The sequence below is a fragment of the Schistocerca piceifrons genome, chromosome 3 (genome assembly GCF_021461385.2).
Source record: "Schistocerca piceifrons isolate TAMUIC-IGC-003096 chromosome 3, iqSchPice1.1, whole genome shotgun sequence".
NCBI classification, from domain to species: Eukaryota; Metazoa; Arthropoda; class Insecta; order Orthoptera; family Acrididae; genus Schistocerca; species Schistocerca piceifrons.
The window spans coordinates 702,922,270-702,949,632 of NC_060140.1; the positions used below are offsets into that span (position 1 = coordinate 702,922,270).

Below are 27,363 nucleotides of genomic sequence, written 5' to 3' on the forward strand. Positions count from 1 at the left end.
TAATGTCAGTTTCAAGGCTCTAGAACATCATGCAAAATTATTAAAAAGAATTCAATTGATTACTCGGAAAAAAGGGCCCACAAGGTTGAATGGCCGTTGGATGGGATACCTGCTACCCTAACCTATATTAAAGTACAGGTGGTTTCAAAAAGTCAGTCCCACCCTGGGTATCTGTCGTCGTTAAGACAGAAAGGACCATATAAAGCTGGAGAGGTGCCCATGGAAGCCCCTTTGGTGGACCTGCCATAGAATATTGTGTCTCCAAATTGTGTCATACACCCTAGTGGTGTCAAAGAATACACCAATATAGTGATGTTTGGTTAGAAAAGCCAGCTGGATAGCCATCTCTAGCAGGATCAGGCTGTTGACAATGTATCAAAAGCTCCCAAATCCATGTAGAGAGCAGCTAAGGAGTTGTCTGGCCTCTAACATCCAGGCTAGACAACAGTTAACAATTTGTTCCAGGGTCTTCCCTACGCAGGTCAGTAAGGTGATGCTCCATTAACTAAAGGGACATCTTCGGTCCTTACCTGGTTTGAGGAGAGGTATCAAACAACCTCTCTCCATGAGCTGGTAAAATGGCCTGCATGCTGCATCAATTACAATATCTAAGGAGGATTGCCTTTGACACTGGCAAATGTCAAAGTTTGCTGTACTGGATTTGGTAGTGACCAGATGCAATATCATGAACCTCAGACATTGCAGAATTGACCGCACACATGGAGAAAGGGCAGTTGTATGTCTCAGAATTGTTGGACTTGAAGACCAACTGGCCTCTCTCCACAGTCATGCACTAGTGGTGAAATGCTGCATCCTGACTGGCATTGCCAATGGCAGTAGTTGCTGCAAGATGCTCTGCCATATCTGGACAATCTCTTTGGACATTGTTTGGAGATACCTCTGTTTCAGCACCGCTACTGCCAGGAAACAACTGTGTTTACTGGAAATCCTCCGAATGGCTTCCCATACTTTTGTAGAACAACTGGAACAATTTATAGAATCCAGGTATGCTTGTGATGCCCTTCTCTTGCTCTCCTGGATGATGTATCGAGCCTTGGCCCTTGACATTTGAAAGCCTGTTAGATCTTCCACCACTGGGCAGCACTTAAGCCATGGCAGTGCCACAGCCTGACCTGGATTACTGAATGGCACTAATCAGTCCACCAAGGCATAGGTTGCCTCCAAAGATGACCTGAGGGCTTTGGTATGGAGTCGTCAGCTGCGTGGTGGATCACTCATGTGATGTAGTTCCCTCACTCCGGGACACTGTTGCGGTGTTCAGACACAGCCAGCTGGCTGAATAGGGTTCGGTCAACTCTGCTTATCACTCATCATGGCTGCATCCTTTCCGGGAGAGCTCCATCCAGCAGGTGAAACTGGAGTGGGAATTGGCCACTGAAATGAAGATCATCAGTGACTTCTCACTTAACAGAGTCCACAATGGTCAGAGAGCAGAAAGTGAGGTTGATAATTGACGATGACCAAGTAGAAGCGCAGAAATGAGTGGGAGTGCCTGTGCTGAGGATGCTCTGCTTGTGAGATGTCATGAGGCTCTCCAAAATCTGATACCAAGGCCAAGTAGAGGTCAAGCCTCATAATACATGGTGGGCATTAAAGTCTTCCTGTATGAGAAATGGTCAAGGGACATGTTCTACAAGGTCTGTTACAGCATCAAAATCTATCACATTTTGTGGAGGTAGATACTAAAAGCAGACAGTGATCCTATGACACACATGAACTTCAGTTGCAACTGCTTGCAGGTTGGTATAGCTCCGTAATACAGAGCATCAGATTCTTTAAAATGTGTTTCCTGAAAAAACACATGCACAGGGGGTATTCCTGTGCAAGAAGTTTCAGTTCCTCCACATGGGTCCTGAACCCTTTGATGTTGCAATGTAGTATGGGAGCCTTTTATCAGGGTAGAACTTTCAGCCAGTCTTTCCACCAGGAAGGGAAACCCACAGGGGGTTGAGGCTCAGTCTTGGTGTGAGATGAGTGCCCTAGGCTGACATGAAGGACTATTCGCTCCGAGGTCAAATCATAAGAGACTTCAGAGAGAGCGAAGTCTACACTGCCAGACTGCTTACTTCCCTTCTCCATCAGCAGCTGACTCTTTGTCTTTGACTCTAGTTCTAATATTCTCCCTGGGGAGACTTCGGTTTCCTGAACTAGCTGTTTAAGAACCAAAGCAGAGGAGGTAGGGTGTGTGTGTGTGTGTGTGTGTGTGTGTGTGTGTGTGTGTGTGTGTGTGTGTGTTTGCGGGGAGGAGGGGAGGGAACAGAGTGGCTTTATACATCTTTTTGTCCTCACCATACAGGATGCTCTTTGTAGTCTGAAACTCTTGTATCTTCAATTCTTCTAGATATACACTGCAGTTCCTACTCCAGCCAGGGTGATTCCCAGTGCAATTCACACACTTCAAAGGAGATGAATACAAGACTCCTTCGTGGGCAGCCTTACCACATTTGCCACAAGTGGCTTCTTACACTTGGGCAAAGGAAACCTGCCTAGTGTCATGCTGTCAAAAGTAAGAACAAAGAAATCTGACTTGATCAGATCGCCATCCACCCTTTCCAATATATTTTGAGTGTCAACAATACCTTCAGCTTTAAGTTTGTCTTTGGGAATGTCCACCAGATCCCTGCTTGTCACAACACCTTTGCTGTAATTCAATGTAGTGTACAGCTTGGTTTCAGTGCCACATTCCCCAAAGCTTTTGGCTTTCTGCAGATCTGTCTCTTGTTGCCAACTTGAGGTTTTGACCAGCAGTGTCCCGCTGAACAACTATTTAACAGATTTAAATGTACCTGCAATCCCTTCTAAATCCTTTTGAATGTAAAAAGGGGACATGGTCTCCTAGCTTTACTCTCTCCTTTTAAATATCAAAACCACAGTCTGACCTGCAGCATGCGTTCTCTTACTAAATAGTGAACTGCACTGGAGAAACTCAGAATCTGGAGGGCTCATCGCATGAGACCTCTTGTGTGATTGGGTGGCCTATCCATTCCGCTGGGAGAGTATGAAAATTTTGAGGGGCCAATCTCGGTCCCATGAACAGCTAGGGAAATAATGGTCCACTAAGACAGAGACACGCTTGGCTGAATAAGCATTATAAAGATGCAGTAGTTTCCTCAGGGGATGCCCACTAAAGACCATTCCACCTCAAGAGCCATGCATCTCATCAGCAAGCAGCTCACCTTGCACTGAGGATTTTACCATGCTCGCAATCAGGGTGGTTAAGTCAACATTCCCATTTCCTGTGGCACACAATATTCCACCGCCACACCACTGGATGGTCACTGAAGCAGGACCAGAGCCTTCCATGATAAGAGGACTGGCAATGCTTACCAGTCCCCAGCTCAGGAAACCTGGGGTCAAAAATCCCGTGCCCAGAGAATAAAAGCTCTGAGCAACTGAGGGTAACATAGCTGAAAGATTGCTGTATCTGTGGCCAATATGGCTTTTCATGCAATTATGTTTTCTTGATTTTTGGATGACCCTTGTATAATTCACAGAACATCTAAGTAACTTGAATACTGCAGAATATTAATTTGAACCAGCTCTTATCATTCATAATGCTGCTTTCTCTCTCTCTTTTCTCTTTGTAGATTTCTTTGTGAATATGCAGTACACTAGCAGTAGCTGACTAAACCTACTGCCATGGTCCAGTACACAATACGATGCAAGTCAGAGAGGGGAAGATGTGACAACTGAACATTTACCAAACTTTCAGTATCTGTTATGTTCATGAGGTTTTGTGAAAATGTCTTAAGCGAATTACTGTGTCAGACTGTATTAATATTGTGGTTAAGTGGCTTGCTCTCCGTCAGTCAATAACATCAGACATCAAAAGTTTGGTAAACATTTCTTTGTCATGTTTTCCTAGGCCATACTGCACTGTCTCACAAGCTGGTCCACCTTGACTGTTTGTCTGCAACCACCATGTGTGGAAATTCCCACATGGCTATGTTAGCAACGTCTTCTTCATCTGTTACCTGGTGGTAACATAATTTGTGATTGTTCTACACTATTACATTATAAATAAAGCCTTGGTAAAACTGGAAAAGTAACCATATATCTAGTCTCAATGAACTTGAAATACATTCTACATTATCTCGTATCAGCTCAGCAGCAAGATAAGGTTAAAACTATTTTGAACAGAATTAACAAACTTTCACAATTTTCTTACCTTTATCATGTCCAAAATCATCTTTTACTACCACAGCGCTGGCTACAAGGTTTACACCTTTAAAATGAGACTCCTCTTCAACAACAACTCCTGGTGCCAGTATACAGCCTTCTTCCAGTTTTGAGCCCTTCTTTAATACTGAATCATTTGCAACTACTGAATGTGAGACAAGACAGCCATCTTCAATAATCACATTGTCCCAAATGTAAGCATTGGTCATAACTACATTCTTCCCAATTGTACAGTTTTTACCAATGACAGACTGTGTAATATAAGTTTTTTCTCCTACATTTGTTTTCTCATCTATTACAACGTCTTCTTCCAGAATGCAGCCCCTGTAATCATCATAACCTTGACAAGTTTATGAACATATTCTGGACTTAATAATACGTAATTTAGTGGTTACAGACACTTACATGCCTAATGTAATATCTTTCTTACGGTACACATGGTGCCGCAGAAACATGTAAGGTTCCTGTTGTTTACTGAATGGACTATCAGGAACCAGAGGGTACGTCCATCGATGAATTACATCATGGCTGGAAAAACATGTACATATGAATTTTTTGTTACTTACTTCAAATGTTTTATTCTAAGTATTTTTTTCCTTAATTTGTAGAAACATAAAAGTGAAAGTATGAGGGACATTTAGTAAGTCAGTGACGAAATGATACTGACTCTAAATTGCACATTTTATTAACAACAATATGAAAAGATAGAACAACAATACGAAAAGATAGAACAACAATATGAAAAGATAGACTGCCAGTCACCACAAAGAAGAGGTGTTGTGTGGCAGACAGGCACATTGAAAAAAAAAAGGCTGCCACACATCAATAGTTATCAGAATAAGTCCTTCAGTAAATGTAAACAGAGCGCACATGTGTGTGCGCGAGCGCGCGCGCGCGCGCGCACGCGCGCCCACACACACACACACACACACACACACACACACACACTCTCTCTTAATAATATCTAGCAGTCTCTTTTCAATGTGCCTGTCTGCCACTAAGCACCACCCCCATGTGATGAGTGGCAGCCTATCCTTTTGATATTGTTGCTCTTCCACACATTTTCTGTTGATTTCACATATTTTGTTTTATCTGTAACACTGTGTTTATTTACGAATACTCCGATAAATTTGTTTACTTCATTAGAAATTTTTAAGAATATGTGAAGTAAATAAATGCACTTTTCTTTGATAACATTAAATATAAAATCTGTAATATGATGATAATTACAAGTGAAGATTGACCACTACCTCTACAGCATAAAGCAAACAAATAAAGCCTGAGAGAGTATTAAAGTTATGCCGTTCAACTGCATCTGATGGTCCAATGCACTTTACTTAATTTCATTCTCGTGTCTTGCTAGATGCCTAGCCACATTCAGTGGATACAGAAACTGAAGAGATGGTCAACAGAACCCACATGTGTGTTGGATCACTGTCAAGTAGACTTCCATGAAAGAGCAAGACATCATCTTAAGCAAATACGTATTTTATACGACAGAAGGAAAAAAAAAAGAAAAAGGTTGGTATCAGGAAGCTGCTAGCAAGGCGAGTGCCATGACTGCTAATGCATGAGCCAAAACTGAATAGTACGGAATTACCCAGTAGTCACTGGAAATGTTGAAATACAATGAATGTAAATTTTTCAAGCACTACATTGTGGTCTATAGAATGGGGATAAATTATTTTCAGTAAGAGAATGAGGGTTAATCAAAATATTAGAATTTCTCTTACAAACACTAAAGAAGGCAATGATTATTCAATCAGGTCATGGTATGTGGTTGATATAGATAATATCATAATATAAACTGACATAACTGCACTATGAACTGCTGCCTATCAAAGTTTGTTCTCCAGAGATTATAATTCTGTGACTACTTTTTTTCACTGAAGCCTTAAAAAAGTGATTTGGTGGAAGTATAACACAGTGAACGATGTTGTATTACTTCAAAAGTATCCTATTTTGTGCAGATCAAGGTACCGCACAAAAGTATTCAGTTAACAGACTATTATGGAGAATAACGCAGATTTTTAAAGAGTTTTGGCATTTTAACATCACCGACCTTTCAATCTATCTCTGTAATTTTATTTCTCTGTGGAACAGTATTAATTACATTAATAAAGCTGGGCTTCTCAAAAAATCATTTCTACAAAAAAGTATTGTGATGGTGATGCAGTTGTGGTGGTGGTGGAGGTGGAGGTGGAGGAGGAGGAGGAGGAGGAGGAGGACTGGGTTCTGCTTGTAATCCATTGTTTCAATGTTAACTGCATTTTGCATACTGAAAATGTGTGCAACTCAATTTGCAACAATAACTGTTTATTTTTACAGAAGTCATTGGTGCTTCATAGGCCTTTTGAGATAACAGGTATAAAACTGCCACTATATCGTTTTATCACATACTTCTACATTTTGCGTCTATCCCAGTCATCTATTTCAAAAGATGACATCACTGTTACAGAACATGGTTCATAACTGGCACTGTCTTTGGAATATGGTGATTTGAAATGTAACTATCTCTCACTAGTTTAGTTCAGTAAAAATACTCATGTCAATCATCAACTGTTAACCTTAATTCCAATGAAGTCATGAGTCAGACCTTTTACCTTTCTTACAACGTTGGGACTGTTTCAGTTTCCTGAATTCACTTTAACACAAAGGCAAATCATCAAAATTTTCATCTTCAGTGTAAATAAATGTGAACAGGTACTGATGATCAGAAAAGAAATTTTGGCCAAATGACGAAAAGATTCTCCTTTCTGACTCTAGAGTACACATAAAAAGAGTTACTTTGTCATATGCACCAACACCAAATATAAATATTACAAGCAAAATTATGGAATGATTAAAAACAAATAATTGTTTTTTCTCATTTCATTAGATGTCAAAATACCAGAAAAACTATACAAATTATAATATCTAATACCAGTTGCCACAACATGGGGAAAAGGAAAGATATCACACTGAAAATGAAAAATGACAACAACATATGGCATAAGGAAGTGGAAAGAAGAAAAAATATGTTTGCCAGAAACAACAGAAAGAAGTAATATTACAATCAAGTAAAAATAGAAAAGCAACAAGCAGTAGCAGATCAAGATGTTGGAAGAAACAGAGATGGGAAATGATGAGTTAGTGTTATGTTAAGGAAAGACTGAGAAAAGAAATGTAAATGAGAAAAGGATGAAGAAACATCATGAAAAAGGAAACAATAAAGAAATATAAGAATAGAAAAGACAATAAACAGAAAATAGAAAATTCACAAAAGCATGAGAAAAGAATATGTGACAAGAAAAATAAAAGGAACAGCTTCCATGTACCATTTACATGTAGAGCAGGAAAAGGGAGGGAATTAAAGTGCTATAAGAAGTACCTTCTGCCACAAAACATAAGGTGGCTTGTAGAGTATAGGTGTAGATAAGAGAGTACTAGCTGTTCATTCTTACTGGGAGCTTACTTGTCATTGTGGCAAAAACGAAAGTTGAACAGTTGAATACTATATGCTACTATATAATAATGATCCTGATACAGCTTGCACCCCTTTTGATGAAGTAGATTTTATCTAGGATGAAGCTACTTCTACTGTCCCAAGTTTTCAAATGTCCTCTGTTGTGATTTTGTTAGTAATTTTATATTATACCATTCTGCTGTATTTCCCTTGGCCAGGGTGTACTGAAAGGCCAGTCTTAATCTCTGATCATTCCTTTACCTCCAAACCCCTCTTCTCTTTTTACCTAAAGCTAAAAGTAATATTTCCATTACATTTTGTATGAATGTTGATGTGCTTTCAGCTAAATAGTAATTTTTAATAAAAACACAAGAATTTTAAAATACTCAAAACAATCATGTGACAATAGTTGTAACATAATAAGTTTTATTGCATACCTGACTGCTTGATACATGTGCCAGTTGCTAACCCGAGAGGCATATTCTGGCCCCTGCAGTTTGTGGTAGTAAATTGTGCTTGACAGTATCTCTTCATTCATAAGCAACCCACGTACAAAGTCATCACGTGTTTGAAAATCAAAGTTGTCTGAAAACAATGGTGGGACTGCAGGAGAGCAAATACAGATTTGTGTGTCTTGGAGGTTATATAGAACTTCCACCTGTGAATGATCCATAAACGTTTCCTGAAATAAAAAATAAACAAAAAGTTAATTCTGTAAGCCTTTCCAGTTTGATGGAAGAGGAAATCCTTGATGCTTTACTCAACTGAGTGATTTATTCTATGTATTTTCTGGTCATTGTTTGTCCAAAGTGTTCTTCGGATACTATGAGCAGTTAAGTTCCTGTACTTGTTATACTAGTGTACGTTGTCTCCCCCCCCCCCCCCTTTTCCCATACACACAAACACAAATAAGCACAATTTTAATCATACATTTGGTTTCCTTTCTGTCACTTAAAGCACCTCACAATTTAAGAAACATTTTGTAGATGTAAACACAGAAAAGTCCATTGTAGCTCTTTTGTCTTCCGTTTGGTTGGGCCTATGAGGTTTAATGTCCAAGTCCTGAATAAAATACTGTGTAAGTAGACTAAGCTTAAGTATATAACTGAAGGCTTCCTGGTTGTCACAGTTTGACATCGTGACACTGCTATTGCATCTGCTAATATTATTGTTCCTTGAACATTCCTGCACCATTATCAGCAGCGGAAACAAAAATAATTTCTTAACACTTGAGTACCAGATCAATTCAAGTGTTTGATATGACTGTGCCAACTAAATGTACATCGTCAACCTAAACTAGACTTCAGGCTATGGTACAGATAAGTATGTCAGCACACTTAAGATTTTTTATTCATATTCGTTGGTATAACCAACCTACAACCAAACTGTCACTTTCTAACCTTACATATACCCAAGGCTACACCACAAACCAGCCTCTCAACGCAACCCACAACCCAAAACACTATGCAAACGCAAAAGAAATATTGTTGGTGTTGTTTTCTTCCTGGCTGTGCACATATGACGTCACAAACCATATTACTATCATGTTATAGGACAAAGTCAATATCCAGTATTGGTAGGTTGCATTGACCCTAAGTATCCTGAAAAGATGTGCTACATTCATCTGGTTCTGAAAAAAAGGGGTTCTTTACAGGAGAAATTATAGTGTCATCTCATGATCCAGTCACCAATTATAATTTTCCCCTCTGGCTAAAAAGTAGATAATGCAAATGTCAAACGCAAACAACTTTTGCTTCTTTCTTAAAAGTCAGAAACACACACTGCAACAAAATAGTTCAAAAATCATTATTGGAAGTCAAATTTATCAATAATAGAAATTTGATGATGGCAGCAACAATATCAAAAAGTTGGTGATGGCTCATGAACCAAGGTTTGGAAACTAAGTACCGATATATGAAGTTTTCAAGTTTTGGTCATAAAACTTGCAGTTATTCCATAGTGTCCATTTGTTTTATTTTCTGCTGTTCATAAATGCATCACAGTTCTGCAGCATGATAACTGTTGGTGAATTTGTTTAAGCTCTTTGTCCCTTCTTCATTACCAAAACCCCTAATAATAGATCTAACAAAAAAGTGGAACAAATTACAGGAAATAGATGAAAAAATGTGAAACTCATTGTTGGTTTTCTAAATGGAGAAAAATGAAGAAAACATAGACTAAGATAAAGAAGGCAGTTATTTAGCTAAGTAACCTGATAGAATATAGTGAATAAACAACATTATTTGGAAATATTTACAAGAGATTCTAGAAAACACAATGTAAATTTGGTAAGAGAAAGAATTAAAAACAATAAAAATGTTAAGAAATTAGAGAATGTGTTATGTTTAGCAGACATCCCATTTTATCAATTAAAATTACAATTGGCATAGTAATTAACAATGGAGCTGGAACTGCACAAAAAATCAAAGATTTCCTTAAATATTTGTAAGGTTCATGAGACGAGTCAATAATGCACACAATTAAAAAGTAATAACACTTCAGAAGTAATGTCTGATGAGATGTATGTCCACTGCTTGTGGTATAACAGCTAGCGTTGCTGCCTCTGGCTCATAAGGTTCCGGGTTCGATTCCCAGGCAGGTCAGGGATTTTCTCCACTCGGGGCTGGTTGTCCACACCGTTTCATCATCATTCGCGACAGAGGCGAGACTGGACTGTGTAAAACTTGGGAATTTGTATGGTTGCTGATAACCATGCAGTTGAGCACCCCACAGACCAAATATCATCATCATCATCATCATTGTCATGAGATGTATCAAGCCATTTGAGCCATGGTGAAAGGAAGTGTCAAGACATGCTGTGGTTTCAATACAAATAATTTAAGCTGGAGGAAAGATAATACAAAAGGAACTTGAGAATTAGTTCCTGTACGTTTGAAGAGTGTGCCAGTTCCTTAAAAATAGCTTGCAAGCTAGTTTTGTATTATTTTTCTTGCAATTTTACCCACTTCTATTGAAAACCCCCCATAGCTCAAATGATTTTGTCCGTCTCACATTCCTGTAGCAAACTAAAGAGAATGGAGACACATAAAAGCAACTGCGGGAAAAGCAGGTGCGAGGCTGAGATTCGTGGAAGAGTCCTCATAAAACATTATTCATCCACAAAAGTAGAGGCTTTTTTTTTTTAGAAAAAAAAGCTGACTGTTTCTCTGTATATTATATCTCAGTCTGAGATCCTTATTACAGGGATTAATAGAAAAGATGAAATAAAGAGTGACGCAATTTATTGCTGGTTTGTTTAGTAAGCACAAGAGTGTTATAAAGATGTTTATCATACTCCAGTTGCAGACAGTAGTGGAGAAAAGGCCCACATCATGGAGAAATTTACGGTTAAAATTCTAAGAAAGTATATTTCAGGAATATTTAGGAAACATATTACTTCTGTCCACTTGCGGTGGTCATGCATGCAATATTCTGGAATTATTGATAAACAATGTGAACGACAGTGTTCAAGTTTCTGGCACCATAAAACCTGGAGCAAATTTCGACTGCAGAATGGTGAGTGTTAACGAAGAATGTTCTGATCTCACAAGGACCGATTGTGTTGTGCTCATAGGAGGGGCTAATATTGTCTTCAGAAATGAAGCTAGTGCCTTTATTAAAGAAGCTGTTTACAGTGCTGCAGTTCTTGCATTTCACCAGTGTCATCATAAGAACTTTGCCCCTAAAGTATGACCTACCGGCCTGGCCGTACCTTAACAAAGAAATTGCACTAACTAATTTGAAGCAGAAAAGATTCTGCGCCAATTTTGTGATTATTAAGGTGATATACAACACTAACTATGAAAGAAACTGTTTTACGCATCATGGAATGCATATCAACAAATATGGTAATGCGTCTAACATAGGCAATATTCTTAAAGAGATTTCTCTCGTCAATAAAAGTAGAAATAAAACTAATATTGTGCCGGGTGCTCCTTCACAGGGAAACGAACAGAATGGACCAGTTCCAATGGAATTTAGTTCAAAAGAAACAAAATAACACCGGAATGCAAATTAGAATTAAAGACCCATGCAGGTGCCACATTTGATGACCAACTGAATGATTCTCTGTTTGATTTAGTTCATAATAATTTCATAATGCACCTTAATATAGGTGGTCTATCAGTAGGAATGATGAACAAGTTGCATGAACTAGAAGTATTTCTGGAAAACACAAATTCTGTAAAAGTTACATGCTTAATAAATTCACTTTTAGGTTACAATTTAGCAGTGAGTTTTTGTAGAAAAAATGGTTTTGGGCGATCATGCACTCTACTGGAGGACTCATTAAGGTTTGAAGTCAAACTTTTAACTGATTGATTAAGGAGTTAATATTTGAAAGCTGCTGCATTGAATTTTTGGAATATGGTGTATTAATTATATTCAGCTGCATGTACATTTCTAGACGAATCTGAACCCTTGCTGAGTAGGTTGCAGGTAAAAAAGTTATGTGAAAATATCATAACTTGCTCTGACTTCAACAGATAGGTAAGAGCTGATGACAGGTTTGCCATTTCTCTGAAGGACTTGCGATCTACAACTGGTCTAACATTAAACTTTAGTGAGTACACTAGAGTAACAGCATCTTCTGCAACATGTATAGATAATATAGTGAGCAGTATCAACTATGGCGATACAGAAATGTTCATCTTAGAATCAGGGATATCTGATCATTCAGCTCTTTTTACTTCACTGTCAAATTTAGATAAAACTGTGTCTAAAACGAGTCACTAACTTCAGCCAATAAAATGTGAAAACATTTGTCTCAAGACTAAATGAAACTTTCTGGTCGTTCAGCAACCGGTATTCAGTGAACACACACTACAATGCTTTTTTATCAGAATTCATGAGTGTTTTCAATGAATTCTCCCCCTTTATAACAGCACATGACAAAAACTGTAAAAAGGACTCATGGATAACTGAAGGCATCAGGATCTCTAGCATTAGGAAGAGGAAACTACATATGGAAGCAAAGATCAACTGTGATGCAGAGTTTGTCAGGTATGCAAACAAATACAAAAGAGTATTTGCCAGGGTAGTTAAAGAGGCAAAACAAATGGCAGACAGTAAATATATGAGGGTGTTTGAAAAGTTCTTGGAATCACGAGAGGTCAGTGCTAGTTCCATGAGTTGTTCACGTGATATAAATTGGACTGTTGCCCGTAAACACATGCCACATCACTGCTCTTGGAAGAGAGCTGGAACAGTGATGTGGCTCTGTTGTTGTTCCCACATAGTGATTTGCAAAGATGGAAAAAAATCGAGATTTGAGCAGTGATTAAGTACTTCGTAAAGTAAGGTATGAAAGCAAAGGACATGCATGCCAATTTGCAGAATACACTTGCGTACTCTGCTCCTTCATATTCAACTGTTGCCAAGTGGATAAATGAATTTAAATCTGATCAGGAGAGCTTAGATGATGATCTGCACAGTGGTCGGCCAAGATGTGTCACTACTCCACAAATCATTGCACAAGTGCAGAAAATGGCCATGGAAGATCGCATATTGAAAGAGCCTGAAATTGCTCACGCTTGCCAGATGTCATCTGAAAGGGTATATGACATTGTAACTGAAGAATTAGAAATGAAAAAATTATCTGCAAGATGGGTGCTTTGACTCTACGCTGGATCAAAAACACATGATAATGGACATATCAGAACAGTGTTTGACCTGTTTTAGGAGAAACGAACAAGATTTTTTTGCTCTGGTTTGTGACTACAGATGAAACTTGGGTGCGCTCTACTGTACCCCAGAGACAAAACAACTGTCAAAGCAATGGAAACATGCAGATTCTCCGCCACCAAAGAAAGAAAGATTATCTCCCCACTGGGCAAAAAATTACTGGAGAATACTATGCTAACCTCCTGGACAAATTGCAACAAAAGATACATGATACATGAAAAAAGGCAAGGTTTAACAAGGAAGAAAGTCACCTTCCATCAAGACAATGTGTACCCGCACACAAGTGCCGTCGTCATGGCAAAATTACATGAACTAAGGTATGAATTGTTGCCACACCTGCCTTATTGACCTGATTTGGGTCTGTCAGACTTCCACCTCTTCCAAAAACTGAAAATTTTTCTTGGTGGATGAAGATTCACTTCAGACGAAGAATTGGTAGCCTCAGTTGACAACTATTTTGCAGGCCTGGAGAAAATTCATTTTTGAGATGGGATCAACTCATTGAAACATCATTGGACCAAGTGCTTTAATTTACAAGGAGACTACATTGAAAAATAAAAAAAATTCAGTGATGTAAGTACTTTTTTTCTATTCTATTCTGAGAACTTTTCAAACCACCCTTGTATATCAAATGCCACAAATAAATCAAAAGCTGTATAGCAAATTGTTAACATTGAAGTAGATGCTGGGAAAAACAAAGCTTTTAATCCTAAATTAGCAATTGATGGGGAAATGATTACAAACTCCAGACATATATGTGAAGAATCAAACAAAATTGATTATCTCCTGGCTCCAAACATAAACCTCAATATAATGTGGCACAGACCAGGAGAATTCAAGTTAACTTGTACAACCTGTTAAGAAGTGGCTAACATTATAAAATCCCTTAAAAATCTTACATCTGTGGGCTGGGATGAAATTCCAACAAAAATAATAAAAGCAAGCCATAATAATATTGCACCCCAACTCTCTTACATAATACATCAATCACTTGATGAGGACTGTTTTCCGGACAGGCTGAAACATGCAAAAGTTTAACCTATCCACAAATAGGGCAGACAAGAGGAGAAAGGAAATTTTTGCCCCGAATCAATACTTTCAATTTTTTCTAAAATACTTGAGTGAATAGTGTATAACCAATTAAAAAAATGTACCCAAAAACATATCATTATTCTTAACCTGGATTTAGGAAAGGGCAAAGAACTGTGCACGCTGTTAATGAGCTGATCACTAAAGAAAGCAAATGCCTCAAAAATAAGGAGAGTCTCTGGTATCTTCTGTGACCTCACTAAAGCATTTGTTATGGTAAACCATAAGCAGCTGCTCCACAAATTCCACAAATGTTATTCCTAAGACTTCCATGAAATATCTTTAAGTTGGTTCTCGTCCTATCTTAAAAATAGAAAACAGAGGGTAGTTATACAACATAAGGGTGAGACAGCCTGCTCTAGTTGGAAGGAAACACAAGCAAGAATACCCCTGGGGAGTGTTGAAAAAGGAAACCATCTGGGAGTGTTCAAACTAGAGAAAAAAATTACTTGAGCTATGACTAGAACAAACAATAAGCAATCATGCAATCCTTTATCTGCAAGCCTTGATTTATTGACAATGCCTTCTCTGTTTGCATATGAAACACTTCTCTTTGGGCTAAAAAACCCACATCTTTTTGAAGGAAATTGTTTTCCCATGATTATGAAACAAGGCATACACAAGATTACATGTAACCTTGCCACAGACTGACATCTGAAAATACTCCATATTACATGGCTTTGAATCTTAGCAATAAAATATGGCCAAAGTTCAAGGACTGCAAGCTCGAACCCACAGGACCAAACATTGAAAAATATTTAAAAAGCAAATGTTACTAGTATGGATTATTTTGTAAAGGAGGAACACAAGTAGGAGATATTTAATTTGGTTTTTTTCCTACATTGTGTCCTACATGTATGCATATGTTCTATTTTAAGGAAGGTATATTCTTTTTATGTATCCACACTTATGAAATATGTATGTATGTAAACTATGCATCTAAGCGTCCACATGTATACACTAGTTCCATTTTTATGGAGGTAAGTGTTCTTTTTATGTGTGTCCATATTTATAAACAACAGATAGAAACATGAAAAATAATTCACAAGAAAAAATTTCAACCACTGTGGAACATTTTAAGAAACAGGAAGAAATGTAACACGTATTTATCTTTTTATGCTGTAATGTGCTTCTGGGTGCATTCATATGCTTTTTTTCAATGTCTCTTTTTTTTGCTGTATAGCTATGTAGGCATAAAATTATTCATTGACGAGTCACCAATGTTTCAATTAAATGTTTGTATATAAATGTCATATGACTTTGTTCTATTCTATTCCAAAATTACTGCAATGAGAAAATTAGAGAAATCAAGGCTCATACAGAAGTTAACTGATTGCTGTTCTTCCTGTATACCGACTGGAAATCAGATGGGGAAGGGCGGAAATTATAGTGGTGCCAGAAATAACATTTGTCACAAAATGCAAGATGGCTTTTTCAGGGTAGAGATGAGATAATGTAAAAATGCTGTAAATTGTTTCACTTCACTTTAAAGGAGACAGACAAGACATAAGTAATCATGACATATCAGTGTTGTCTTCAAAGGTACAAGATGTTCATCAACATTGTTGTTACATGAATGTCTAATTGTTCTGTGGAATGCTTCAATGGATATTTTAAGGGATTTCAGGAGCTTTCCACAAATAATGCAAGGGCAATCCTGCATCAACTACTAGTATTATTTTACTTTAAAGGATCTACAATGCTATTACTGTCTTTGTGCGATCGGTGGTCGGTATTATGGCTACCTGACACAGTCAGACCGATTAAATATCTAGTCGAACATTTCAAAGCAATATGAAATGCAACCTGCATGTATTGATTGTAGTGCTGAAGGAAAATGGTTGACTCAGGATTATTGGGAGAGTTTTAGAAAAGTGCAGTTCATCTGTAAAGGAGACTGCATACAGAACACTAGTGCGACCCATTCCTGGTTACTGCTCTAGTGTCTGGCATCCCCACCAGTTTGGATTAAAGGAAGACCTTGAAGCAATTCAAAAGTGGACTGCTAGATTTGTTACTGGTAAGTTCAATCAACAAGCAAGTATTATGGAGGTGCTTCTGCAACACAGATGGGAATATCTCAAGGGAAGATGAAGTTCTTTTCGAGGAACACTATTGAGAAAATTTAGAGGATTGGCATTTGAAACTTACTGCAGAACATTCCTACTGCTACCACAAACATTTCGCATAAGGACCACAAATGTAAGATAAGATAAAGTAGGGCTTGCACAGAGGCATACCAACAGTTGTTTTTTCCCTTTCTCTATTTGTGAGTGGAACAGGAAAGGAAATAATTAGTAACATTACAATGTTCCCTCTGTCATACAATGCGTGGTGGCTTTTGCACTGCTAGATGGTAAAGGCATTGTTTTCACAGAGGCAGGGGACTTCACTTCATCATACCTCAACCAATTAGCATTAAATATTTTTATTATGAAAAGTAAAGTTGCTACTCACCATATAACAGAGATGCTGAGTCGCAGATAGGCACAATAAAAAACTGTCACAAATAAGCTTTCGGCCAGTATGGCCTTCGTCAAAAATAGACCACACACACACACACACACACACACACACACACACACACACACACACACACACACACACACACAAAAATGCAGCTAACACACATATGATTGCAGTCTCTTGCAACTGAAGCTGTGTGTGTGAGTGTGTGTGTGTGTGTGTGTGTGTCTATCATTTGACGAAGGCCTTACTGGCCAAAAGCTTGTTTGTGACAGTCTTTCTGTTGTGTCTATCTGAGACTCAGCATCTCTGCTATATGGTGAGTAGCAACTTTCCTTTTCATAATACTTTTACATTCCATCCTGGCTTTTCTCCACTGCTCGATTTTTGCATGAAATATTTGTAAATTATATACACAAACCTTCCTTGTGAATCTTTCTATTACTAAAAACTACATCAAAATTCCTATAGGAGTTCCTGAGATTTTTGTTGGATTATAAATGCAGTGCAAGTTTGCAAAAAGAAAAAAAGTGCCATAACTACAAATTAACAATTTCCAGGTTTTTTGCATGTCCTATGAAACCTCGCTTCTTGCCAAATTTCATGATTCTAGGTAAGCAGGAAGTACCCTACAGGTTCTGATGAGTGAATTTGCCAGTATCAAAGAATGCCTGTAACTTTTGACTGCACTGACTTAGAAGCTTAAAATTTTTACAACGCCAAGCAGACCTTTGCATGTGACATAAATTTCAACTTGATACATCAACCAGTTATTGAGAAAAAGGGGTCATAACTGTTGGGCAGACGGACGGACAGATGAATGAACAACAAACTGATCCTATAAAGACTCCATCCAAAGGAACTGGTTTCATTACAATATTTGAATAAAATATTTCTTTTCTTCAAAATTGTGTAGTTAATGCAACTTAACTTGATCTTAGTCTCAACAATAGTGCAAGGCAATTAAATCACATACAGGAAACATCATGTTTTGAGGGAAATATTTGGTAACTTAACAAGTAGCTAATACACTAATACACACATACCCAAGTTTCTTTTGTATAAGTATCTACTGGTATGGGTCAAGCAACATTTGCGGTATCACCCACCTGCTTTGACCCATGATGTGTTATGTTGTATGACATCACAGTAGCGTGGTGTGTTTGAAATGGATTGTGCTTGCAATGGGTATGTTGGAATGCGCGACACTGGCCTTTAATGTGGGTGGGTGTAACTGCGTTCGTGTCGCTTCAGGCACAGGGCCATTGTGGAGAGTAGTTGCCTGGTCTCACTCATCCACCCTGAGAGAGGACAGGTGCCACTCCTCAGCAGGGTCTGAGCAGGTATACGGGGGAGCGGTTTACTAATTATTGGGAGTTCAACGTTAGGTGTGTTATGGAGCCCCTTAGGGAGAGAGTGTTCAGGTCTGGAAAGAAAGCCAATGTCCACTCAGTGTGTCTACCAGGGGGGCCTCATCTGAGATGTGGAGGCGGCCTTGCCTGTGGCTATCGAGCATGCAGGGTGCAGTCATCTGCAAGTTGTGGCTCACGTCAGCACCAACGACAACTGTTGCTTGGGTTCTGAGGCATCCTCAGTTCGTACAGGCAACGGACAGAGGTGGTGAAGTCTGCTGACCTTGTGTGGGGTGCAAGTAGCGCTCACAATTTGCACCATTGTTCTCACAGTTGATCGGAATCCTTTGGTTTGGAGCTGAGTGGAGAGTCCCAACCAAAGGCTTTGTTGACTCTGTGATGATCGTGGCAGCAGATTTCTAGACCTGCGCTGTTGTATGGGGTTTTGTAGACTCCCTTCAAAGGTCAGAGGTACACTACACAAAGGAAGCAGTTACTCAGATAACAGAGTACTTGTGGAGTGCACATTAGACTTTTTTTGGCTAGGCAGTAGTTTGAGGTGTTATGATGAACACTTGCCTGTCGATATGCAGCAATGGAAGTCAGGTGGCATTCAAAGCAAAGGCACATCAACTATCAAAATTTCATCAGTAAAATGTCAAAATTTACGGCCCTCCAGGAAAGCTCTCACACTCAAATTATTCTCAGGACTGAGATCAGGCCGAAACCTAAGGTGGAAAGTTCTGAGATATTTAGCGAGTCATGGAACGTATATCGGAAAGACAGATTAGATGTTATAGGAGGCGGAGTGTTCATTGAGGTCCAAGATGAGTTTGACAGTGAAGTTATCTGGTCATGTATACCAGATATAGATGAAAATAAGTTAATTGTTGAATGTCTTTACCACCAACCTGACTCTGCTGTGACAGTTCGAGAGTCACTCGCAGAAAGTTTACAGTCAGTAGTTCAGAAATATGCATATCATGCAATTCTACTTGGAGGCGATTTTAACCTACTGAGTATTGACTGGGATGTCTATGGATTCACTGTGAGGGGTACAGACAAGACAGTCATGCTAAATACTTTTGAACACATTTTCTGAAAATTGTCTTGAGCAGCTACCTCAGCAGCCCACACACTAAGGAAATATCTTACGTCTTGTAGCTACAAATAGGCCAGAGCTTATTGACAAAGTCAGTATGGAAACGAGGAACAGTGATCATAATGTCATTATAACAAATATGGTTGCAAAGGCTAATAAATCATGTAGGAAGGCTAGGAAAGTGTTCCTGTTAGAAAGAGCAGTTGCTAGCATCTCACTTAGGCGGTGAACTGACATCACTTAGTTCCAGTGAGACGGACAGAGAGAAATTATGGACAAAGGTTAAGCAGGTTGTGAATCATGGTCTGGAGTATTATGTGCCTAGTGAGTGGATTAAGGATGGATAAGACCCACCATGCTTTAACAATGAGATTTGGAAAATGCTCAGGAAGCAGAGGCTGTTACATTCCTGGTTCAAAAGGAGAGTGTGCGAATGATGACAAGCAAAAGTTAATAGAGTTTTATGTGTCCATGGAAAGATCTATGCATGAAGCATACAGATATTAGCACTGTCATACCTTAGGAAAAGATCTGGCAGAGAACCCGAGAAAATTCTGGTCCTATGTAAAATTACTAAGTGGGTCAAGGCTTCCATCCTATCACTTGTTGACCAGTCTAGTGTGACAGTTGAAGATAACAAAACATAGGCCGAAGTTTTAAATTACATGTTTAAGAAGTCATTCACCCAGGAGAATCATTCAAGTATACCATCATTTGACCATTGGACAGACTTCCGTATGTATGAAATGGTAATAAGCATCCCTGACGTAGAGAAACAACTGAAAGATTTGAAAGCAAATATATCGCCAGATCCGGATGGAATCCAAATTCGGTTTTACAGAGTACTCCACCGCATTGGCCCCTTACCTAGCCTGTGTTTATCATGTGTCTCTCACCCAGCAAAAGGCCCAAGGGACTAGAAAAAAGAACAGGTGATTCCAATATATAAGAAGGGTAAAAAAAAGGACCTGCAAAATTAGAACAATGATATACTGCGAACTATGGATGAAGGGCAACAAACAGATTCCACATTTCTACATTTCTGGGAAGTATTTGATATGGTGACCCATAGCAGGCTGTTAATGAAGGTAGCAGCTTATGGAATGAGTTCATGGATAAGCGAGTGGCTCGGAGGCTTCTTAAGTAATAGAACCCAGTACGTTGTCCTCAATGGTTAATGTTCATCAGAGACAAGGATATTCTCAGGAGTGCTGTTGTTTCCTATACACATAAATGATTTGGTGGACAGGATGGGCAGAAATCTGTGATTGTTTGATGATGATGCTGTGGTGTACAGTAAGGTGTCAAAATTGAGTGAATGTAGGAAGATACAAGATGACTTAGTCAAAATTTCTAGTTGGTGTGATGAATGGCAGCTAGCTCTAAATGTGGATAGATGTGAATGAGTGTGGATGAGTGGAAAGAACAAACTTGTAATGTTTGATTGCAGTATTACTAGTGTCCTGCTTGACACAGTCAAGTCATTTAAATATCTGTGAGTAGCATTGCAAAATGATATTAAATGGAATGAGTGTGTGAGAACTGTGGTAGGGAAGGTAAATGCTCAACTTCGTTTTATTGGAATAATTTTAGGACAGAGTGGTTCACCTGTAAAGGAGACTGCTTTTAGACACTGGTGCAACCTATTCTTGAGTACTGCTCAAGCATTTTGGATGCGTATCAGGTCAGATTCAAGATAGATATCTAAAGAACCCCCAGGCGGGCTCCTAGATTTGTTACCAGTAGGTTCCAACAACATGTAAGTCGTAAGGAGATGCTTTCTGAATTCATATGGGAATCTCTAGAGGGAAGGCTATGTCCTTTTTGAAAAACACTACTATGTTAATTTAGAAAACCGCCATTTGAAGCTGACTGTGGAATGATTTTACACTGCCAACATTGCGCATAAGATAAGATTTGAGAAACTAGGACTTATATGGAGGCATACATACAGACAGTCATTTTTCCCTTGCTTTATTTGTGAGTGAGACAGGAAAGGAAATGCCCAGTAGTGGCACACGGTACCCCCTGCCACACACCGTATGTTGGCTTGTGGAGTATCAATGTAGACGAATATGTAGACGTAGATGTTTATGTTTCTAAATTGTTTGTAATTCACTGGATTTCTTGAGTGCTGTTTCTGAGAATAATATTGGAAGAGTTTGTCGTGATTTGTTAGCGAGTTATTTTGATGTTGACAGTTTTGAATGATAGTTTCATTTTCAGGTTTGGAATTATTAGTGGAGTATGTTCTTTATGGCACGAACTTTACATTTATGTTTCATTTTTTGTGACTTGCAGGTATGAAAATTGAGTTCATGCATGTGGCAATGGGGGATGACATGATGACAACAATTAAATTCCTACAGTTATTTGGTTTAATTGCTTGGAGTGTTAAATTTCTGGGGAATGTTTGAGATTAACCAAAGTTGCTGAATCTCAGATCAGGCACCAGTATAAGAGGTGTTGTCTGTGGAGGATCATATGGTGTTCTATCCAGAGTGCTTCTTGGTTTGAGAAACCTAGATTGGTCATGCAAGAGATGGTGTTGATGACATATTCTTTTTGCTATCACTAGACTGCTGAAATTGTGTGTCAGCTGACTTTGATTGTTGAGTATGTATTTCCTAAAGTAACCACTCCCAATGCAGCAGCTAGGGAAAACGGATGGATATCTGCGGGTATTAGAAGGTCATCGTAGACACTTTTTCAGTTCTTTGCAGTCTCTAGAGTACTATAATAAGTATAAATATATTTGATGTGACTTACCATACAAAAGCGCTGGCAGGTCGATAGAAACACAAACAGACACATACATACACACAAAATTCAAGCTTTCGCAACGAACTGTTGCCTCATCAGGAAAGAGGGAAGGAGAGGGAAAGACGAAAGGAAGTGGGTTTTAAGGGAGAGGGTAAGGAGTCATTCCAATCTCGGGAGCGGAAAGACTTACCTTAGGGGGAAAAAAGGACGGGTATACACTCGCACACACACACACACATATCCATCCACACATATACAGACACAAGCAGACATATTTAAAGACAAAGAGTTTGGGCAGAGATATATTTTTCCCGCGTGGAATGTTTCCCTCTATTATAATAATAAGTATAAAAATATACGGGAGGGCACTGCTTGCTGCAAAAAATAATTGAATGACAAAATAATGCATAATGCAGAAAATAAAATATAGTAGTGTGGGCTGTTATAAAACAAGAAACTGGAAAAGGCAGACACAAGTATAACACCTCACAAATCCAAAAAGAGGGTAGAATAATAGAAAGTCCTGAGGAATTAGCAAATTTTGTAAAGGATTATTTCTATGGTATCATGGGAAAGCTACAGAAATATCTTCCTAAAACATATATAGTACCCTCAATGACTTGCACACCAAGCATAATTATGATGTTTCCCACAACACAGCTTTAAATTAATAAGAAAATGCAGCATTTAGTGTGAGAGGAATAGTGAATGAATGGTTCCAGTATTATTTGGAGAACAGGGTGCAAAAGGTGGATATTGTTCCCACGCCTGTAGATGGTAAAATTTTAATGAAGAAGACTGTCAGACAAGAAAAATATAAGTGTTCCTCAGCGTAATGTATTGAGTCCAACTCTGTTCTTAATATATATCAAAGATTTTCCAGACAGAGTAAAACATGGAGAAAAAGTTCTCTTTGCTGATAACAGTAACATCATAGTTACTGATAAAATACCAGAAATCCTGTTACAGAAAGTAAATAAAACCCTCAAGGATATTTAAGACTGGGCAGTATGCAATAAATTAATGTTAAACATAAAGAAAAAAGTAGTATGCATTTCAGAAAATCAAAGGGCAACAACTCTGTTGCATTAAGCATACATGATAAATCTATACATAGTGTAATAAACAAAATATTTAGGGGTGGACATTGATTGTCAGCTAACATGGAATGAACACACAAAGATAATAGCAAAAAAATGTCTTCAGCATATTGTACTCTCAGGGTGCTAGCATAAGTTTACAACAGTCAAATGTCTCATGGTAACATACTACAAATATGTAGATTCAGTTCTAAGCTATAGGATTTTTTCATGGGGATCGCAGGTGCAACACATGGACACAGTTTTTAAACTGCAGAAAAGGATTGTATGAATAATAACTGGAAGTAGTGGTTGGGTTCACTGTACAAATCTAGTTAAAAAAGCTAAGCATCCTTACTGCATCAAGTGAATATATCTACTAATTTGTTGCACCTCTCAGGGAAAACATTATTGTATAATTCACAAACAATTTCTATGCATACTCATGGAACAACACAGTTTGGAATCACATTTATGCAGGGAAAACAAACAAAACTCTCAAAACAGCATTTTGTATCAGGTGACAAAATTGTACAACAAATTGGTCATATGAAATGAAAAATATTACTGAAATACATTTATTTAAAAAGGTATCTAAAATGTTCTTCACAAGTAATGCCCACTACACAATTAATTAGAGTAGTGGATAGTAATGAAAGGGAATAACTATAACACCTTGCAACATTTCAATACATAATCATGGTTTTCCGCTTTCACAAGAAATCATGGGTCAAGATGTAAAAGAGATGATAGTAATGCCTTCTGACTTAGCATTTAAGACGGGCTGAGAAGCATTGAAAGTGATGGGAATGGAGTCTGGGCTTGGTGCAAGCGGCACAGCAGCATCTTCACAGTCCAGGAGGTATCAGCAGGTATCCTTGGTGCTTACCACAGTGAAGAGTAGAACTATATTTTATAGTACAAGGTACCCAAAACAAACTGTGTGTATTGTGATTGTAGGTAGCATGAAATTTGTTTTACCACCTACATTGATGAGGTTAGGTTTTCAATATTAGTTAAGTTTAGGTTTTGTTGTGCCATGTCCTTCTTTCAGATACATATGTGAAGTGAAGAAGTGAAATTTCTGATACCAGTTCTGCCCCCCTCCCCCCCCCCCCCCCCCCCCTGAGGATTTTGTTTGTGTGATTTTTTTTGTGTTAGTATTTGTTTTGGTATTTTTACATTATTAAGATTGTCGTATATTTAGTTTGTCCTTGTCCAAAACCCCAAATTCCCACAATTCTCCAGCTAGTTTCATGTTAGTTTTGCAATTAAATATTTTTCATATAATTTGAATCTATCCGCACGTGTAATGAGTGATGACACGGTTGCCATATTCTGTAAGTTTGAAATAACAGTGTCCACCATCTTGATGACATCATGAGTCAAAGCTGACAGGTGGTACCACCATCTTTGGTTTTGCTGCCAGTATCGTAAGTCAGTCATTTTCATTAAATAAAGCCACAGAAGCTGCATAATTGTGATTTTAAAAAATCTTCACAATGGACAATTGTGGAAAAAAATGCAAGGTAAAGTTAGGAGCAATCAGGGGGTTAAAAAGACCAAGATAGTCCTTCTGCTAAGGAGTAGTCATGGGAGGGGATTGTCTGAACTTGTACAGATGTTCCGAGGTGATGAATACACAGTAACTAGTTTTTTTTTAAGAGCAAGTACAGGGCTCAGCAATGTCACCTGTGATATAGGCTCTCAGGAGAAAGAGCTTGGTAAAAGAGATGGTGTAGTGGTTACTGAGGATGTTCTGAGCAAGATTGGAGCACAATTCAATTGAGGATAACATCAGAGACATCACTTAGAATGCTCCTCACATAAAAGTGAAGATTGTGTCACTCATTGAGCAATACAACAAGCCTGGTCTGAAGTGTTCCAATGAATGTGTAAGTGCAGGATGTCACAAGTCATTCAACAGACTGGGATGATCACACACCACATATTAGTTAGTTACATGTTCCATGGATCATTTTGCATGACAGATCATAATGATGTGGTATGAGTCATTTTATATTCACATCACAAATTAATATCTATGTATGGTTACATTCTGAACATTTCTAAGTTGTCATTGTTTTTTGTGAGTTAGTAATTCCTACTGACCATATTTTACACATTACAGTAACAGAAATTCTTCTACAGAATAGAAGGAGTTGTCAAGGAGAAATTTTCTCAGTTTCTCATCAAATTTTTCTTCACTGTATGTCAGACATTTTATATCATTAGGTAAGTGATAAAAATGTTTGTTGCAGCATTGTGCACCCCCCCCCCCCTCCTCTATAGACAAAAAGACAACCTCCACATGGAGTAATGAATGTCATTTGCCTTCTGGTATTGTAATTTTGTACCTCATTGTTCCTTTTGAACTGTAGTGGATTACTTATGACAAATTTCATGAGTGAATAAATACTGTGAAGCAGTAGTCAGAATGCCCAAGTCTTTCAATAGATGTCTACCAGATGATCGTCAGTCAGCACCACATATTATTCTTACAGCATGTTTCTGCACAATTAAGACTTTCTTTCTTAAAGATGAATTACCCAGGACATAGTTCCACATAACATTATTGAATGAAAATATGCAAAATAAGTCAACTTACTGATTTGCCTCTCCCAAAATTTGCAGTGATTCTAAACCCAAATGTGGCTAAACTATGCTGTTTTAGGAGTTCCAAAATGTGTTTATTTCCAATTTAAATTCTCGTCAATAAGGACCCCTAAGAATTTTTAAGTTTCCACCCTTTTATCACTTCCTCATCATGTGTTACATGTATCATTGGTATAGTATCTCTAGATGTGCAGAACTGAATAAGTTGTGTCTTTTTAAAATTGAGGGTGATAAAGGCAACGAAGGTAATCATCAAAAGCTCGAGATTCTACCCTGAACTGATGCAGTAAGAAGTCTGAGAATGTTTAATACAACAGTGTTGTCATCAAAGACTTCGTTCACATGCAAAGATAAACACAGCTGCAATGATAAATGAGATATGAGAAAATGTAAGCTTTGACAGTAAAGACGTTAACACTCATATTCCATTTGGACTTTCCCATCCAAACATAAGACACTTGTTTAATAAGAAACATGGGTTTCTCATATCAGTACAGGATACTGAAAAACCTAAAGGTATTTCTACAGATATAATATGCATGACACAACACCAGCTGGAAGTCACAGGAAGTGAACAAATGTATGTAAGGCACAGTGGCGCTGTACCCAAAAGTGAAATAAAGTCCCAGGTTATAGACATCAGTCAATACAGCATTAAACAGCTGTCTGGATGCTGTAATTTGGTAGTAGACTTGGAAATATACAAGACAGCAGTTCTGACAGTCTATAGGCCCCTAACAGTAAATGTTTTCGAACTTCATTAAGCAATTGCAGAGGGTTAAACTTTCATACAATTATAAATGCTGATTTAGTGACACCAGTCAGATAGAACTTACAGGGTGAAAAATGGGAAGAACAAGGACACACAATAGATGCAAAGTTCAATTCGTTCCCAAAAATCTTCTTACAATGTGATGAATACAAATTTCCCTTACACTGTACCAGGGACATTTACAGTGGAAGTCGGGGAAAAAAGATGGCTAACATCTTGGATCTAAACATATTGTACAAGAAAAAGAGAGCTTTATTTAATACAAGGACTAATTCTAATCAAGGCTTAAAAATGCACACCAAGCAGTACTGCAAAAATGTGCAGCATGTCATCAACAAGGCATAAACCATGTCCTATGCACAAACAGTTCAAATGACAGTCTAGAGCTTTATTAGGAATGAAATGAATAAACTCAGCAAGACAAATAATATTGACCTCTCAGATGACAGTAGCAGTGACAAAGGTGGTATGAAATTTAAATTACCGGCTACTAAATTCAATAAATTCTTTGTAACAGTATCTGAAAGCATGGAAAAAAGTGGTCCTTCAAAAGCAGATTCAATGAACTTATATAGACAAGTAATACATACTCTTACCAGCAGTCATCAGCTTTGCCAGTTCATTTGTTAGAGAGATCACAAAAATCACCGACTTGTAACAGCAAGCATGAGTTACTTTTGTATCCACTCAACGAAACAAGGTGTCTTTCCTCAAAGACCGACGTATGCAGTAGTAAGAACAATACACAGATGGGGAGATAAACAACTGGCCACTATAATAGATTTCCCTCCTTCCCA

The 27,363-nt window shown here is 38.2% G+C and overlaps 1 protein-coding gene across 1 annotated transcript in view; it reads right to left on the reverse strand.

Annotated features, from left to right (window-relative positions):
* LOC124788235 (translation initiation factor eIF-2B subunit epsilon) overlaps positions 1-27,363 on the reverse strand; it is an 89,292-nt gene that overhangs the window by 53,211 nt on the left and 8,718 nt on the right. The window contains exons 5-7 of the mRNA XM_047255418.1: positions 8,083-8,327; positions 4,606-4,728; positions 4,190-4,524 (exon numbers count right to left, since the gene is read on the reverse strand). Coding sequence (XP_047111374.1) covers positions 4,190-4,524; positions 4,606-4,728; positions 8,083-8,327 — 703 coding nt within the window. The remainder of the gene's footprint in view (positions 1-4,189; positions 4,525-4,605; positions 4,729-8,082; positions 8,328-27,363) is intronic.